At 46.8% G+C, this 17,388-nt stretch overlaps 1 protein-coding gene across 1 annotated transcript; it reads right to left on the minus strand.

The window, feature by feature from the left end:
• Window positions 1-3,045: 3,045 nt before the first annotated feature.
• On the minus strand, window positions 3,046-15,174 carry LOC111817618 (apolipoprotein L3-like). Its single transcript, XM_023719063.1, has 4 exons — window positions 15,010-15,174; window positions 10,927-11,005; window positions 7,545-7,671; window positions 3,046-4,315 (listed from the first exon to the last, which is right to left on the minus strand). Exons 2-4 carry the CDS (start codon window positions 10,946-10,948, stop codon window positions 3,469-3,471), a joined length of 996 nt encoding a protein of 331 aa, XP_023574831.1. The 5' UTR covers window positions 10,949-11,005; window positions 15,010-15,174; the 3' UTR covers window positions 3,046-3,468.
• Between the last annotated feature and the right edge of the window lie 2,214 nt (window positions 15,175-17,388).

Raw genomic sequence — 17,388 nt, forward strand, 5'->3', positions numbered from 1 at the left:
GCTTTGCCAAGCTTGTTCTAAGTAGGTGCTTTAGACCACTGAGCCATCTCACCAGTCCCTCATATAGTATTATTTTCATATATTGAGCCATACTATATTTCTAGGATGAATCCTACTTGGTCATGGTGTATAATCTTGATGACTTTCTGCATTTTGTGTGCTAGTATCTATCTATCTATCTATCTATCTATATCTATCTATCTATCTATCTATCTATCTTTTTTTTTTTTTCCAACATAGTCTCACTATATGGTTCAGGCTGGCTTTGAGCTCACTTTGTATCCCAGGCTAGTCTCAAATTCTCAATGATCCTCCTGGCTCAGCACTGAGTGTTGGGATTGCAGACATGCACCACCATTGCCAGCTTACTAGTACGTATCGTATTGAAGATGTTTTCATCTATGTTCACTGGGGAGATTGGCCTGAAGTTCTCTCTCTCTCTCTCTCTCTCGCTCTCTCTCTCTCTCTCTCTCTCTGTTTGGGTCTTTCTCTGGTTTTCATATCAGGGTAATACTTGTCTCTAGGAATGAGTAATTTCTTATAGAATTCAGCAGAGCAAGGGCCCTCCACACTCTAGGGCATGGAATTGCTGAGCTTGAGTTAAGCTTTTAACTCCTCAAGTTTACACAGTGTATCAGCCACTACAATATGCATATGTGATTTTCCTAGAATCATTTGTTAAAGATGCTGGTTTGTTTCTCCAATACATGATTTGACCCCTTGGTGGAGAATCAGGCAGCTGCAGTTGTATGTGTTCATTTTTGTGTCTTCTACCTCATTTTGCTGCATTTCCAATTTTGTGTCGGTACCATATCATTGCTACTATTACTATTGTTTATTTTTTTCTTTGTGCCAGAAATGAAATCAGGGCCTTGCACTTGCCAGGCAGGTGCTTGTTCTGCTGAGCTATATCCCTGGCCCAGTACCACGTTATTTATGTTATTACAGTTTGTAGTATACTTTGAAATTGGTTATTGTGGTGCCTCCTAAGTTGCTTTTTTTTCTTTTTAAATTTGGTACAGGGTCTCACTGTGCAGCTCAGACTTGCAGTGATTCTCCTTTTTCAGTCAACAAGCATGTGCCACCACACCCAGTCTTAGTGGCCAGCATGGCATGCCCAGGGCTGGGCCAGCACTGTGGTGCTGGGGACTGAACCTAGGTCCTTGTTCTTGGCAGGCAGGGGCTTAGGCTGCTGAGCTAAAGTGCTCTTTTCATTTCAGGATTTCTTTGACAATTCTGATTCTTTCTCATTTCATTTCATTTTATTTTTTAAATTAATTTTATTCAGAAAGAAATAACAATGAGACAGTTTCAAAACAGGTTAGTAGGACAGTTACAATAATTAATACATTGTATATTGTTGTCTTCATAGTAGTTATTCATAGTATAAGATGCAGAAAGGATATCTTGTCTAAACACTATTAGTACACATCTTTCTTCTCATTGAACTAAGAGAAAGTAGCTATATATCTATCCTAACTAATTTGGTTTTTTTCCTATAATTTTATTGAGAAGCAAATAGCAATGAGACAGTTTCAAATCAAATTGGTAGGACAGTTTCAATAATTAACACTTTGCATACATTCTTCCTAGTGGTTAATTGCTGTACAAGATGCGGACATGATATCCTATTTACAAACACCATTAGAACGAATCCCTCTATTTATTAAGAGAATGTAACTATATATCTATCCTAACCACTTTGAATACACAGATACAAAATGGACGTTCATCTGCATCCCCTTTTTGTTGTTAAGTTCCATTATTTGAATATTATAGCTGTGTAAACTCAGCAAAATATTCTAAGAGTCCAGTAGCCCATAATAGTATTGGGTCTTCCACTTGACTGGCAATGTCAGAAATTGTTGACCTGAGTCCCCTACTCTTTTTCATTTTAATATACATTTTAAAATTGTCAGTTTTTGTGAAGAATTTATGGGGAACTTTGAATCTGTATATAGCTTTCTGAAAATGGCCATTTTAGCAATGTCAATTTTGCTAATCCATAAACATGGGTGGTCTTTTCACCTTCTAGTGTCTTCAATTCTTTCTTCAGTGTTCCATAATTTCCATTTTAGAGGTCTTTTCCTTCCTTGGTTAGATTGATTCCACAGAATTTTTTTTGTTCCAAATAATGGTGTAATAAAAATAAATATTAACTCTAAAAAAAAAGAATTTTATTTTTTGAAGCTATTGTGAATGGAATTGCTTTCCTGAACATTTTGTCTGCTAGTTCATTTTTGGTTCATAGAAATATTGTCACTTTTTTCAGGGCAATAGTAAGTCTTACTCTTTTGTAGAATTCAACAAATTGAAATCTTTTGGTGGAGTCTTCAGAGTCTTCTAAGTGCAGGTTCATATTATTCACAAGTAAAAATAACCTGACTTCATCCTTTCAACTATATTGTTTTTGTATTTTTCTCTTGACTAATTGCTCTAAAATTTCAAGCACTACACTGAATAGAGTGGTAAAAGTGAGCATCTTTTCTTTATTCCTGATTTCAGAGTAAATCAGTATGAGATTGACTACAGATTTGGCACATACAGCCTCTATTATGATAAGGAATAATCCTTCAATACTCAGTTTTTTCAAGGATTTTATTATGAATGGATGTTGAGTTTTGTCAAAACCTTTTGCTATATCTGTCTTAGTTACTTTTTACTCGTTGTTGGGACAAATACCCAACACTCAAAATGAAGGAAGGAAAGGTTTGTTTGTTTGTTTTTTGAAGAACTGGGGATTGAACTCAGGCCCTTGTGCTTGCCAGGTAAACGCTTAACCTACTGAGCTATCTCCCTGGCCAAGGAAAGGTTTATTTAGCTCACAGTTTATGGAGGTTTCAGCTCACATTCTGCTGGCTCCAAGGCAAATGACAGCAGTTCGTGGCGACAGAAAACAATGAAGAGCAGAGGAGGAGCAGCATCTGCGGTGTCCATCAAGCCTCTCTCTTCCTTCTATGCCGACTGCCAAGACCCAGGCTCCACTCCGAAGACCTCCGCTCCTCCAAAGTGGTGCTGCTGTTAAGATCAAGCTCCTCCGAAGGCTGGGACTTCTCCTCCGAAGCGGGGCAGGGCTGTGGAAGCCTTCCTCAATTCCTTTATATACACTTTTTGTGCTGAGCCACTCTGGGGCTGCTCATGGCCTGAGGGTGGAACCAATCGCACCCCAAGTTGGGCCTTGCCCGCCTGCAGGGTGGGGGAGGCCCCCCCATGCCCAGAACTGCTGGAGCCAATTAAGCCAAGTTGACAAAATGTATCAACTGCTACAACATCACTTGAGATGATCAGTGGATTTTTATCCAGGATTCTATTAACTCTCTTAGAATTTTCATTAACCCCTGTGTTAGCATGCTCAGCCAAAGACACGCCTTGATCTCACCCCTTTTCTCTCCCTGCTATAATGCCTCCACTTGCCCCTTCCCTTGTCCAGCACATCTGCCCTTGCATCTGCAGTGCTTGGGGAAGGGGTCACTGAGTCAGGTCAGATCTCAAGCTCTCATGGATCTCAGTGAGCTCCTCCAGCTTCCTTTCCAGCATGTTGGCCTTCTTACGCAGCTCTTCTGCTGCTCTTGTACTCTCCTGCCAATCCCTTGAGTCATGCACAGTATGGTACAAATCTCCCAATAGAGAGAAGACTGTGGTGACCATACCCGTGATCCCGACTCTCTTCACCGCTAGGACAATGGCTCCAATGATTTGCTGTACCAGATGAGAGGCAGTTCCCCAACTGGTAATGAAATGGATGACATCAGCTACTAAGTCAGAGTAAGCTCTCTCTCGCTTGATGCCACAGCGCCTTATTGCCTCTATCAGGTTGTTGACGCTGGCATGAGGAACTCTGGGTTCAATTTTATTCATGGCGTCTACAAACTCCTTCACTTTCTCCTTACTGGTTGACATGAGGTGTCTGGCTTCAGCTTCAGCTGCCCCTGGGCCTCGTTGCTCTCTCATGATAGTGGCAGGGTTGGCTGCAGGAGTCAGTGCTCCCTGCCCCAGCCCAGCCGCTGAGAGCAGGAAACTACTTCCTACTCTGAAGGGTGTCAGAGCCAGGCCAAGGAGGGTCCTGGTACCGGAGCCAGTGCCAGTGGAGCTGGTCGCCGAACTGGAGATGGTGCAATCTCTGTGTACCTGGTCAACCTGGTCAGCAAGGGCATGGAGCTTTTGTACGCATTCTTCAAGTTCTGTTTTCACCTGAGGAAACATTTCCAAAAACTTGTTCCTAGCCCACAGGTTTCTCTGGAGTTTGTCTCTATCTTCAGCGGTCAAGATCATCGTATGCTCATACAGGACATCATGAAGCATCTCTGCTTCATAACTGAAACAGCAAAAGTCAAATATTAAGAAAGACATTTTGTTTTTCTGTCAAATGTGCTCCACAAAACCTATTCTGCATAAATCACAGAACTTTTGCTCTAAATCAAATGGAAATGAATTGTACAGATGTATGCAATCTTCCTTTAAGAGTATGTTTGCACCATCATAAATGCTGTGTGGTCCTTAATTAATGTTGGGAGTAATGAGTAAGAGGCATCCTAAGATGCTCTTCATGTTAGGCATTCAGGAAAATGCTTTCTTTCTTTGGGCCAAGGCCATCACTACCAAGGTATATGTAAAGCAGAAGCTCAAAGTAGATGAACAAAAGGAAGAGGGAGTGCCATAACAAAGCCCTCAGCCCAGAGCATTCTAGGGTGCAGTGAAAAATTAACTGTGGCCACGGGGACCCTTTCTCTTTCCTCTCAGGAGCTAGGAAGTGACAACACGTAGGCATTTGGAATGTCTGCCTGCTGGAATGTCTGTGTTTGCCTGGAGACTTTGGCCACAATACGACACAACTAAGCTCAACATCCTGTGTGTTTGTAATGTGTCCTGCTCTGAAAACTTTAGAGCAATAATGGAACAAGACAAGCAGAACTTCCACACCTGACCCCACTGGATGATTGCAGTCATGGCACAAATATGCTAAAAGTACCTCATAGAATTACCTTCACACTAAGTGTATACATTGTGAAAAATAATAAGTGAATTTCGTGTTCAGATTTGGATCCTTTCTCAAAAAAGATATTTCACTATGTATCTTCAAATATTTCCAAATCAGAAAAATCCAGAATCCAAAATGCTACCTATAAAAGATGCCCAACCTTAACAATGTGATATATAATGGAAATTTAGGGATTGTTTGTAACCCTAAGAGAAACTGCATACTAAAGACCCTAACCTCCAGGATGGAAAGGAGAACCCATGGCAGCCACAATGACTACGTGTGGTCCAGAACACCAAGACTTTGGTTCAACGTGAAATTGTCCTTGACTAAATATACCAAGGAACTTCTAACTTCTTGTTAACTAACCACTGACTTGGCCTTCTAGTCTCTTCTAATCTTGTTAGGCTTAGCAAGAATCACATCAGGTTAGATCAGTGAGAATCCTCCATCTGTGATCAAGTTCCCATCCATGACTGTTGATGTATTTGTCCCTGACCTGATTTAGGAAGAGATCCACGAGGACGGCATCACTAGAATTTCCCTCCTCCTGATGTCCCTGCTAGTTTTCCTCTACTGCCCTTCACTCTGCTTGTTGGCTGTGTCCGGAGCTGAGCCCCATCTTTTTGCACCAGTGCAAGCATCCTGAATGAAGTCTTTCTGCTTGCTTTCACATGCATCAGTCAAATATTTTCTCCCACAGGATGAAACTCCCTGGTGGGTCATCTTCCCTGTGACTGGTCACACATTATACACAGCACTGTACCTTGTCCTGAGGATAACAGATGCTTCATGCTTGCAACCCTTCTAGACTCTGCCCTATGTGTTTCCTCCTTGGGTGGTTTTAACCCGTGTCATTTCCCTAAGATGCACTGTATCTGTGTCATAACCGTCTTCAGTGAGTTCTGTGAGTCCTGGTGACTCGTGAAATCTTGCAGGTAGTTTTGGGAGGCTTCCAAGTTTGGAACTGGTGTCAAAAATAATGGGATCCTGGGGACTGTGCACTTTAGCTAACTCTTAGAACTTAAAATCTAAAAGTATACCCTCACAACAAGAAGTGGCTGTGCATATTATTTGGCCTGTCATCAGCCTTTGACCAGTTTCTGCTCCCACCTGGAGGTCCCTGGATCCCATTGTTGCCATAGTAGATTGGAATCAGGAGACCTGGCTATTAATCTGGCTCCCCTCTGACTCTGCACACACCTTCTTGCCTCCTAACACTCCTCATCGGGCTCCCTAAATTTCAGGATGTTACTGTCTGATGTTACTTGACTGACCAACACCTTAGCTGGTAGCAGCTTAATTTGTGTGTAGCCAATCCCACATATAAAGACTCAAGGGAAACAGAGACTCATCTATATGAATCACTAATGTGAAAAGACCCAAACTGTGACTGGAAGACGGAGGAAGTATTCCCTCTTTAAGTGAGGACATTTGAGTCTCTTAGAATCTCTGGACTAGGGAAATGGAAAAGCCACCATTCTGACTCTGGTAGTTCTCACTGAGCTGCACTGCTGTCCCAGTGGGTCTTCTAGTCCCTTTAGAATAGGAGAGGGTCTCAGATTGTAGCTGAGAGCTGCCCAGTATCCAAGAAGAGATGACTCTCCACACCTCTCTCTGCCCATCAGAGATGGATCACAGCAGAAAGGAGAAACATGGTCTCCCCAGAGCACAGGTCCTCCAGACCCGTGACCTCCCTAGGCTCTGACCGAGCCTTCAGCACCTCCTTCTCCTCACTCTGGTCCTGTCTTCTCAACCCAGCCTTCTTAAAACACTTCACATGGCCCCATCCAGCTCTGCCCTGGGCCCATTTCCTTCTGGGCATATGGGGATGGTGCCTGCATGTGGTTCACCACCTCTGACCTGCAGTGTACTCCCAGGTCTTCATCACCATCCTACACAGTGAATGACTGCTCCCACTGAACATATGATAACCCACATCTCCAAAACATAGGCCCAAAGACCTGGAGTTGGAAGTGACAGCCATGTCCCCACCCAGTCCTGTCCAGCTCCACTCTGCCTGTAGGTGTCCTGGTCCAAAAAAGAATCCTGCTTTTTAATAGTTCTTCATATGGGGCATTGCTCAAGGTGGAACCCCTAAGAATACAAGCTGACCATGTCTAGATTTTTTTGAGGTGTCCCAAAGAAGTTTTAGTTCCTGCGCCCAAGGAGGAGACCCTTGGCCCTGCTCTCTTCCAATCAAGTATGGTAAAAGTTATCTGGGCTTGAGCCCTTACTATGTGTCAGCCATATGCTAAGCACTTTCCTCCACACATTGTTATTTTTCTGGAAGTAAGCAAAAGAGGTGAAGATCCAAGGCAGAAAATGGTGGAGAACTTGCATAGGGACACAACTAGCAGATGGCAGAGGTAACCCTGCCCTGCTGGTGCCATCTCTCCTCAACCGAGGGCACTCACTGCCAGGGAGTGACACAGAGGAAATCTCCCTCGGGGTTGTGAAGAGGGCACACCCTCAACCCCAACCACAGGAAACAGCTTAGAGGATGTGTGGCTGCCCCAGGGAAACCAGCCTGGGGGGAGTCTGGTGGTGTCACAGAGCACGCGACCTGGACAGTTTAGCTTCTGCTGTGAATATCTGCCAGACTTTGTCATGAGTCAGCAGAATCTGCAGACACTCTTCGTCCACTGCGCGGTGGAGATATTCACAGATGTTCTCAATGAAGTGCTTGCTCTCTAGATGGAGAAAAAAGAGAACAATAGCAGACAGTGTGGTGGAGCTAAGGTTTCAATGCTCAATTCCCCAAGCAGCTGTGACATTTTCTTTTCTTTTTCCTAGTCCTTAGAGTTAGATCGATGAATGCCCTTATACTTACTTACTAGGCAAGGGCTCTACCCCTGAGCTACGAGACCAGCCCTTTTGCATTTTGTTTTGTAACAAGGAGTCTGAGCTTGAATTAGCCATCATCCTGCCTCAGCTGTCCAAGGAATCTGGATTACAGGGAAGTGCCCCCACACGTGGACAAACAGGGTAATCTTGATGGAGCCAGTGAGGTGATGGCCTGAATTGTGTCTCACACATCAAACTTGCAGTCAGTATGATGTCAGCACTTATGACCCAACTGAACCTTAATTACTTTACTGCCTTCCTGGCCCTATCTTGGGCCCAAATCCAGAGGATTTATGTCCTTGTAAGAACAGAAAGAGAGACGAATGTTGCCTGTCTCTCTGCCTGCCTGCCTCCCTCTGTCCTTTTTCCTCTCTATGTCCACGCACAGAGAAAAGCCAGGTGCACACACAGTGAAAAGTCTCCCTCTGCAAACCAGGAAGAAAGTCCTCACCAGGAGCTAACTCTGCCTCAGTTTGAGCATGGGCTGGTTTTCCAGAAGCGTGAGAGAAGCACATTTTCTGTTTAGGCACCTGGTGTGCAGTCTTCTTTTTTCTTTTATTTTTTTGAGGAACCAGGGATTAAACTCAGGACCCTGCACTTGCCAGGCAGGCACTTATTGTACTGAGCTATCTCCCCAGCCCTGGTCTGCAGTTTTCTGTGATGGAAGTCCTTGAAAACTATAACACTGGGGAAGGGCCACAGTAGGTAGCAGAGAACTGAAACATTTTTAACTCAGTGCTCCCAGGGTTGAGTGGATCAACCCTGGCATGTGGCCAAGTCCCAGCGGTGTCCTCCCTTTATGACATGACCATTGTGTGTTCAGTGCTGTGCACCCGGGTCTTCCTAATGTTTCAACCTGTCAGATTCTGAAATTCGTTTTGTGACTGAAGAGCCACATGGAAATAGAATTAAAAATATCAAAGAGTTTTGGACCTAGTAAGTGTGAGTGTGAGCATCTCTTTTTCACTTAAGAGTGATTGAAACACACTATTGTGCAAAACTGTGGAAAAGAGGATTCCTCCTGCTAAGCACGGGCCCTGTAAGATGGGCAAGGGAGAGGATTCTTTCAGGTGGGTGGTGACAGGGGTGGGGCTGGAGCCTCAGTTCTGTTCACCGTGATGCTGTGACAGCCACTCAGAGGCTGCTTTTGCTAAAGCACCAGCTCTTCACTTGGGCCTATGATGTCCAGTAGGTAACTAGGGCACGATGGAAATGGCATCTGCCCGTGTTCTTGTACCTGTCCCCTTTCCTCTAGTCTTTTTCTGAGCTGTCAGTGTGGATTAGTAGCTCTGGTGGAGTGTAAGCTATTGTTCAGGCAGCAGCATCTTCCCTGTCATTGGACAAGGCCCTGCCAACCAGTGCTGATAACATGATCAACCAGACCCTGGGGCCCAGGCTACAAAACTGTACATGTTTTTCCCCTTGTCTGTGTAACTTGAGGCTCCTGTCAGTAAGGCTGAAGATGCTGACCCTCGGTCCTCCCACTGTACCTACTGCTATATTAAATTTTCTTTTCTGCTTTTTACCTTTATGTTTGCTATTTGGTTACTGGGCCAGTATCTGGACCAGATCATTGGTATTCTCAGTGTCAGCCTCTGGCACAGGATTTGGCCGTGTCTCAGGGGACACAAATCCTCAGTGGTACCTCTAACCCGGGACTGCCCATTTATTGATGGGGAAAAGATTATCCTCAGCTACCAGCCCTGCTTAGACTCCCATGTCTGCTGGAGCTCCCTGTTTCCAATCCCCACTCCTCCCTGTTTCTTCACCACAACAACTGGCAGCACAGTTTGCTCTCAGGGTAGCTGAGGGACTGAGGAAGGGGCTCTGGCTTCAAGGTACCTAAGCATGGCAAAGAAACAGGACTGAAGGGATTTTTATTTGTATGGTGGAGGGCTCTTTTTTAAAAAAAAATCTATTTCCAGCTTTCTTTCTTTCTTTCTTTCTTTCTTTCTTTCTTTCTTTCTTTCTTTCTTCCTTCCTTCCTTCCTTCCTTCCTTCTTTTCTTTCTTTCTTTCTTTCTTTCTTTCTTTCTTTCTTTCTTTCTTTCTTTCTTTCTCTCTCTCTCTCTCTCCTTCCTTCTCTCCTTCCTTCCTTCCTTCCTTCCTTCCTTCCTTCCTTCCTTCCTTCCTTCCTTCCTTCCTTTTTAACTCTCTTCTCTCTATACTGAAATTTGAACCCAGAGGCACTCACCCAGTGAGCTGCATCCTTACCCCTTTTTATTTATTTTTATTTTGATATAGGTAAGACCTTATTAAGTTGCCCAGGTGGAATTCAAACTTGCAATCTTCCTGGCATGTACTTTTGTTCCCCATGAGATAACTGGAGTCAGTCCCTGCCTGAGACAGTCACACCTGGTAAGCAGGCACACATCCCTGGCAGTGCAGGCTAGGCACTTACGCACAGCTCCACATGTGGCACTGATGTTGGGGGACATTTCTATCTGAAACTAACAAGATCAGGAAGGACATGCAAAGTGACAGGCCCTGGGCTGGCCATGTCCACATGTCATTCCTGATCCTCATAGCAATATAGAAGACATTGTACTCATGACAGGTGAGGACAGAGAAGTGAGAGACTCCAGGTTACACAGTTGGGAGGTGTCAGAGGCCACTCTGGGGTCCAGGTCAGTAGCACAGTAGGCCACTCTTCCTATCAAACCACAAAGATCTTTGGCTCCTACAAGGTAGAAGCTGGAGGAAGCAGCCTCCTCATGGGCAGTGCCCCAGAGAAAGCCAGGAGCAAGGTGCTGGTGATGGGTAGAAGGAGCCTCCAGGTCACCATCAGCTCGTCCCCCAGGCATCCTGCTCACTATCACTTTCTCTTGTCACCCTGTCCTCTCACTTTCTGTGCTCCATTTCTCTGAGGTTTTCCTACATCCACTTGAGGCACTGACTAGAAGATAGGGTGGGGAGGAAGTGAGCACCAGGGTCTTGGCCCTGAGGAGAGGACCCGGAAGGGAAACTCACAGGCCCAGGAGACCCCCAGGGGGTCAGGAGACCTGCAGAGCCCACTTGGGGTTCCCATTCTCTGAAGAACAACTCAGTCTTCGAGTGCCCTAGGTCAGGAGCAGGTAACTGCTGGACAGGAAGCACACGTACCTGGAGAGAGTGTGTGGGTCATGGTGTCAGCAGTGGCCTCTCTGAGAGGATTTCTTTACACTGTATCACTCTGTCCAGGCTGGAGGGGAGGAGGAAACAGATTGTGAGATGGGAGGGGAATCAGCTGGGAAACGGTGAGCAGCCATGTTTACTGAAATTCCCTCAGAGAGCAGCAGGCCGCCATGTCTTCAGTCAGTATTCTTTGTCCACTGGGTCTGCAACTCTCATTTAAAGAAAGACGGCAGTCCTGCTCCAGCTCCCGCTGCCCTCACCCAGCCAAGGCAGAGCCTCATGTCCTGGGAGGGTACAGGGAGAAGAGAATGGGGCAAGCACACAGCCATACAGGGACAATAAAGTCTATACAGAGAGGAACACAGAGAAGGAATGTTCTTGAAGTTACTGGCGTGGAAACATCTGTGTATCAATGGCACGTATTTATCAGATGTCTATGCAGGGCAGGCTGCGTCCATGTCGCTTACTGAGTGACCACACACTCCATAACGTAAGAACCTGTATCCCCTTCTTGAAGCAGCTGGAGTCACCATGGTGTGACAGAAAGTTGCTGGGGCCAGGACTTGAACCATCTCTTTCTGACCAAACCTCCTGTTCCCATAATCGTGCTCCTCTCCCTTAAATGTACAAAATATTACTGATGTATATACATTCATTGTCAATGACTCTTTTCATTTCGTATTCATGTCTTGCATCCTGTGCCCAAGTCTCTGTCTCAGTAAGTTACGGCTGACCTCCACGTCTTCCTGAAGCCTCAGCCTTTGAGCCTCAGCAACACCCTTGGCCCTGGCCCTGCCTTCGGTTGTCCAGTCTCCTCTGCTTCTCTCTCATTACTGGTTTTTGTTTCTTTTACTGGGAATTGAACTTAGCACCTTGTGCTTGCCAGGCATGCGCCGCTTGTGCTGCTCAGCTATATCCCCAGCTGTCCCCTAACTGTTGCACCTTCCTTCTCATCCTTCATGTCAATAACCATGCAGGGAGCATTCTCCTCAACACTTTCCCTCCTTCGTGCATGCTTCCCTGAGATGATGGCAGAGCTGAATGTCCTGACTAGATGCTAAAAGAGATATGGGTGCCACGACCTTTGAATTCTCAGCCTCTGGGTCTATGAGTTGAATAAATCTAACTTCTATTCCTTTAAAATTATCCTCAGTTAGGCAGTTTGTTATAGCCACAGAGCTTTCCTGAGGTACCTTGAATTGGCTTCAAGGATATCTTCTACTTTGTCATCAAGTGTACCTGTCATCTCTTTCTGATCTCCTCCCTCTACACACAGGTTCACTGAGATGCCCTGGGCAGCCCTGCTCCTCACTCCTGGCAGCCCCCGATCCAGAGCTTCCTCCATCACATGTACCCAGAACTCTGATCCTCTAATGGGACCTTCCTAGAGCCCCGCTCCTGAGGGCTGTGAATATCCACCATGTGACTTCTCCCTTCTTGAGGTCAACCAACTCTGCCTGTTCCACTGACCATGGGAGTCGTGCCTGGGCTGGGAGACATTGCCTACATAGCCACGTATGGCTTCTGTCACACGAGGAAGACAGGATAAACCTAGGCAGCTCTGAGGTCCCATGTCCCCTGATACCTGGACACCCAAAGCAAAAGCAACTCTTCTCCCACTAATGGCTCTAGGAAGGTCCCATTAGAGGATCAGAGTTCTGGATACATGTGATGGAGGAAGCTCTGGATTGGGGGCTGCTAGGAGTGAGGAGCAGGGCTGCCCAGGGCATCTCAGTGAACCTGTGTGTAGAGGGAGGAGATCAGAAAGAGACGACAGGTACACTCGATGACAAAGTAACAAGCGCATGCCTGGCAAGCACAAGGTGCTAAATTCGATTCCCAGTAAAAGAAACAAAAACCAGTAATGAGAGAAAAGCAGAGGAGACTGGACTACCGAAGGCAGGGCCAGGGCCAAGGGTGTTGCTGAGGCTCAAAGGCTGAGGCTTCAGGAAGACCTGGAGGTCAGCCGTAACTTACTGAGACAGAGACTTGGGCACAGGATGCAAGACATGAATATGAAATGAAAAGAGTCATTGACAATGAATGTATATACATCAGTAATATTTTGTACGTTTAAGGGCCCCTATGCCATCTCTCAAGACCCTCCCAGGTGTCCTGACCCTTCTGGTCCAGCCTGATCTCCACACCCAGGGTACAGAAAGCATTCCCTGGACATAGGAGCCCCAGCCCCTGAGGACACAGCCCAGCTTCTCCTTCCCTCCCAGCTGAGTAATTTCATTTGTTTTTCTCGTGTGTCTCTTTGATCAGCCTCTTTGTGGTAGGGAGCAAGTAGGGCCCTGACTGGGATCCTGTGAGCTACCTCACTGATGTCAAGTACTCAGGCCAGTTTTATCAGGTTTTTGAAAATTTCCGTCAGTGTCTTTGTGTCACCTCCTGTCAGTCCTCAGATGTTAAGATGAGGAGAAATAAAAAGGGAGAATTTCAAAATCAAGGGGCTCAGCAATAGTCTGAAGGGTGGCGGGGCGTAAGAGTCCCAGAGCCCCTCTTCCCAAGTGTTGCTCCTCTGCAGGCTGGCAATGAGGAATCCCAGGTCATATACAAGGATATATTTTTAAACTAGCAGATTGGACAGCTTCAAAATCCACAGCCATCCTGGGCTGGCCAACTGTGGGCACGCTCCCGGCACTGTCCAAGAGACTGTAAGCATTTCTGAAGCTTAGAAGTATGGTCAGAAATTTCCATCCAACTTTAAAGTGTGCTGTCGGAGTGGCCGGCCAGTCAGCCCGAGTCTATCCTTGGAGACTTCAGAGTAAGAGTGGGCAAGGCAGAAAAGCGTGCATGGGTGCCAGGAAGGCTTTTTATTTAAACAATAAAGCAAAAAATAACTTCCTGTCCAACTGCAAGGGAGCAGAGATAAGCGTTTATTACACATTCCTGTGCGACCCTGCAACAGAACAGGAAACAGAAAAAAGTGGCAGGTAGTGAAAGCCCCTTGGAGTTGTGTACACCAGAGGCTGAAAACACGCAGGCCCTCGGAGCAGAATCTGGCCAGCTAGTGTGAATGTGCGTGAGGCTCTCTCCGTGTGTGTGTGTGTGTGTGTGTGTGTGTGTGTGTGTCTGTGTCTGTGTCTGTGTCTGTGTCTGTGTCTGTGTCTGTGTGTCTGTGTATGTTGGCTTATGTGAGATTTCAGTTGCACCTGGTTGTCAATATTTGAAGCTTAATTGTTCCCAGCTTCTTCCTCATCCATACTCAGCAACCCCTGGGCCCACCCTCTCCCCCCTGAACATGACCTGGTCTGAGAAGCCAGCACAGGTTCCCTGTTCCCTCCCCCAGCCTCTGGGGTCACCATGCTTGCTGTCCCCTCTCTCACTGCCCCTCTTTCACTGCCTTGTTTCCACCTTACTGCACCATAGGCAGTGGCTGCGGGGAGCTCAGCAGGGCAGGGGACCCTGACTCCATCCCCCAGGAGGAGCTCTGGAGGGAACATGATTCACCCAGCAACGGCCAGCTGTTGGGGACAGAGTGGAGCCCAACACTGGCTTCTGACTCAGGTCAAAGCACAAAAGTGAGATTTCATTATCCAAAGTTCCTATGATTTTCTGTCTCCAAAAAGGTGTATACACACACACACACACACACACACACACACACACACAAACAGAGTCACTCACTGACACACACAGCCTGGCCTTTAATCTTTGGAGTCCAAAGCCAGGATGGTGCTGGAGACATCATTCAGCACCTTCGCCCTCTCAGTCTAACCTCCCTGGGTACCCTTCTGTCCCAACACACAGGACAGCTCTTCCTCCTCCTCTGCTTCCCCTTAGGCTGAGGGGGAGGCCATGGGCCTACCCTATACGTGTTCAGTTGCATCCCAGCCCTCCTCCACCTATTTGGCATCTCTGATATCTCCTAAAGATGTGGCCACTCCTACATTCACCCTCCTTCCCTCCCGGTGACCTGCCCGTGACTCAGGAAGCCTGGTGTCCGAGTTGAGCCACAGGAAGCTTTGTGACCCAGTTGAGCAACCCCTCACCCTCCCTTCTGATAGGGTACAAAGGAGGGGTGCAGGGGGACACAAACCTGGGTCCAAGTCAAGCCTTACTTACCCTTCTCTGACAGGGATGCTGTGAAGGTGAAGAGAGGGGCGATTCCTCAACTTAACAGGGAACCTTCTCCGGCTGCGTTTGGATACAGCTCAGCTGTTCTGAGCTGCGTGGCTCCAGTCCTCAGCTCTTCAGCTACATAATGAGCAGATGCAAAGGCAGGAAGCTGTGCCCTGAACTGAAACAGAAAGTGAAAGTCCCAATTTCTGAGAAGCTCCTCAACTTGCTTGTTCTCCCTTCTGGGAGGAGCGGTCTTAGATTCCTGTTCCAGTACATTCTTGGCTCAGCCCTCCAGGGACTTCAGGAGGAGTGATGGGCCTGCAGGAAGATATGTGATTGTCCACACACTATGTGTGTCCACACACACTGCTAGGGTGTGAAAGCAAACCCCTCCCTGAAGTAGGCAGTAGAGAAGAGAAACCCTTAGGTGGGCTCTGAAGGGAGAGTGTAGGAGGGAGCAAACTCTCCCAGACCACAGACTCCCCACTTTTGTGGGGTCCACCTGCCTTACTTCGGGTGGTTCTATCAGGTTTTTGAGTTTCCTGTTATCTCTTCCTGTCCCCTCCCATGCACCTTCATAGTTTAACACGGGGAGAACTAAAAAGAGGTCATTTTAACATTAAGGGGCCCAGCAACAGTTTGAACAGTGAAAGGTGTCAGGCACAGTGTTCTGAAGTCCCCTTCCGAGGTGACACCTGGGGCCAGATCTCAGGCACAGCTGCACCTCACCCATGTCCTGCTCACTAATGTTGCTAGGTACTTTCAAGGGAAGAGGATGGGGGTTGCTGGCTGCTCCTCTGCAGTAAAGCAACGCAGTTTGTACAAGGAGAGACATATTAACCTAGCAGATTGAGCATTCTTAGATGACCAGACTGTCTTTTGCTGGCCAGCTGTGGCATCCCCACCTTTCATGGACTGCGGGGGTGTACAAGTTCTGAGTTTAAGAGGATTCTCAGCAATTCCCGTCCAACTTTAGAATTCCCATCTGTGGCCCGGCCACTCAGCAGATCACACACCCTCCTCACCAGGTCTCAGAGTAATAGTGTGCAAGGGTGTGAGGGTGGTGTCCAGGGACCCCTCCATGAAAGCCCAGCACAGTCCATGGCCCCCCAGTTGGCTCCCATGGCAACTTAGGGGAACTCCCAACATTCAGAGCTGTCTTGTGTATCTTACTCAGGTCAGTAAGAGGTCAAACTACTGTTTCTTCATGGTCTTTGTCACTACGGGCAAATGCCCATGAGGACTCAGGCACTCTTTGCCCTAGCTTTTGAGGGAGAGAGGGCAGGTAACTCTGTAGGAACCACTCTTTATGGCTGGCAATGCATTCAATTCCATTTTTGACTGAGGTTATAGAATCATTCCCTAATTATAAATATTTTATCTATCTTTTTTTTGTGTGTGTGTGCAGAACCGGGGATTGAACTCAGACCCTTGCGCTTGCCAGGGAAGCGCTTATTCTACTGAGCCATCTCCCCGGCCCCTATTTCATCTATCTTAAATGCACATGTAACCATCAGATCTATTTCTGGCGGCACAAGTGAACTGACCTTCAGATGGGGAAGCTGAGATGGGCCGTGGCTTTCAGCCACAGCCACAAGTCAGATTGAGCTCCATGTTGGGGCAGCTCATCACGGAACACAGAACAGAAGCCCACTCAACTGGAAACACAATGTTTGAGAGATGAATGCTCAGGAGAAAAGAAGATTTATTGAGTGGCCAGAGTGTAGAGGTGAGAACTTTGCTCACAAATCAACTTCTCCGGAGAGATGAATGCTCAGGAGAAAAGAAGATTTATTGAGTGGCCAGAGTGTAGAGGTGAGAACTTTGCTCACAAATCAACTTCTCCGCACAGAGATGGGTCAGGAAGTCACAGATGTAGGTTTGGAGGAATGATGAACACATAGGGTGACAGAGGAGGAAGAGGAGGAGTCGGAGTCACATTCTTTCCAGGACAAGCACGCTTCTAGGAACTCAGGTGATGGCTCTTTTCACTCCTTCCATTGGTCCGGTGGCTCATGTCTGCACTGCAGGGATTGGTCTTCAGTTCTAGGAGAGTCTCAGTCAAGTTAGCCCTGGAATCTCATTCTCATCAAAACCTGCCTCCAAATGATCCCCGTGTTTATGTGGACAAAGACTAGCATTCGATTCCTATATAATGTACCTATGAAGTTTTAAAATATTTTCTAAAACTATGCACTACTGAATAAAAAATATCTTGCATAGAGGGTTCCTTCTGCTCATGATGGGTCCCTGCGACTGGCAGTGCAGGGAAATCTTCAGGATGTGGTAATGGGGCAGCTGGACCCTCCACTGTCACCCTTGTGATCTGTCCATGTCTCAGTGGACCCGGCTCTCTGGTGGCACCTCTGGTTTGAGGCCAGT

Source organism: Octodon degus, unplaced genomic scaffold (genome assembly GCF_000260255.1).
Source record: "Octodon degus isolate 3935 unplaced genomic scaffold, OctDeg1.0 scaffold00064, whole genome shotgun sequence".
NCBI classification, from domain to species: domain Eukaryota; kingdom Metazoa; phylum Chordata; class Mammalia; order Rodentia; family Octodontidae; genus Octodon; species Octodon degus.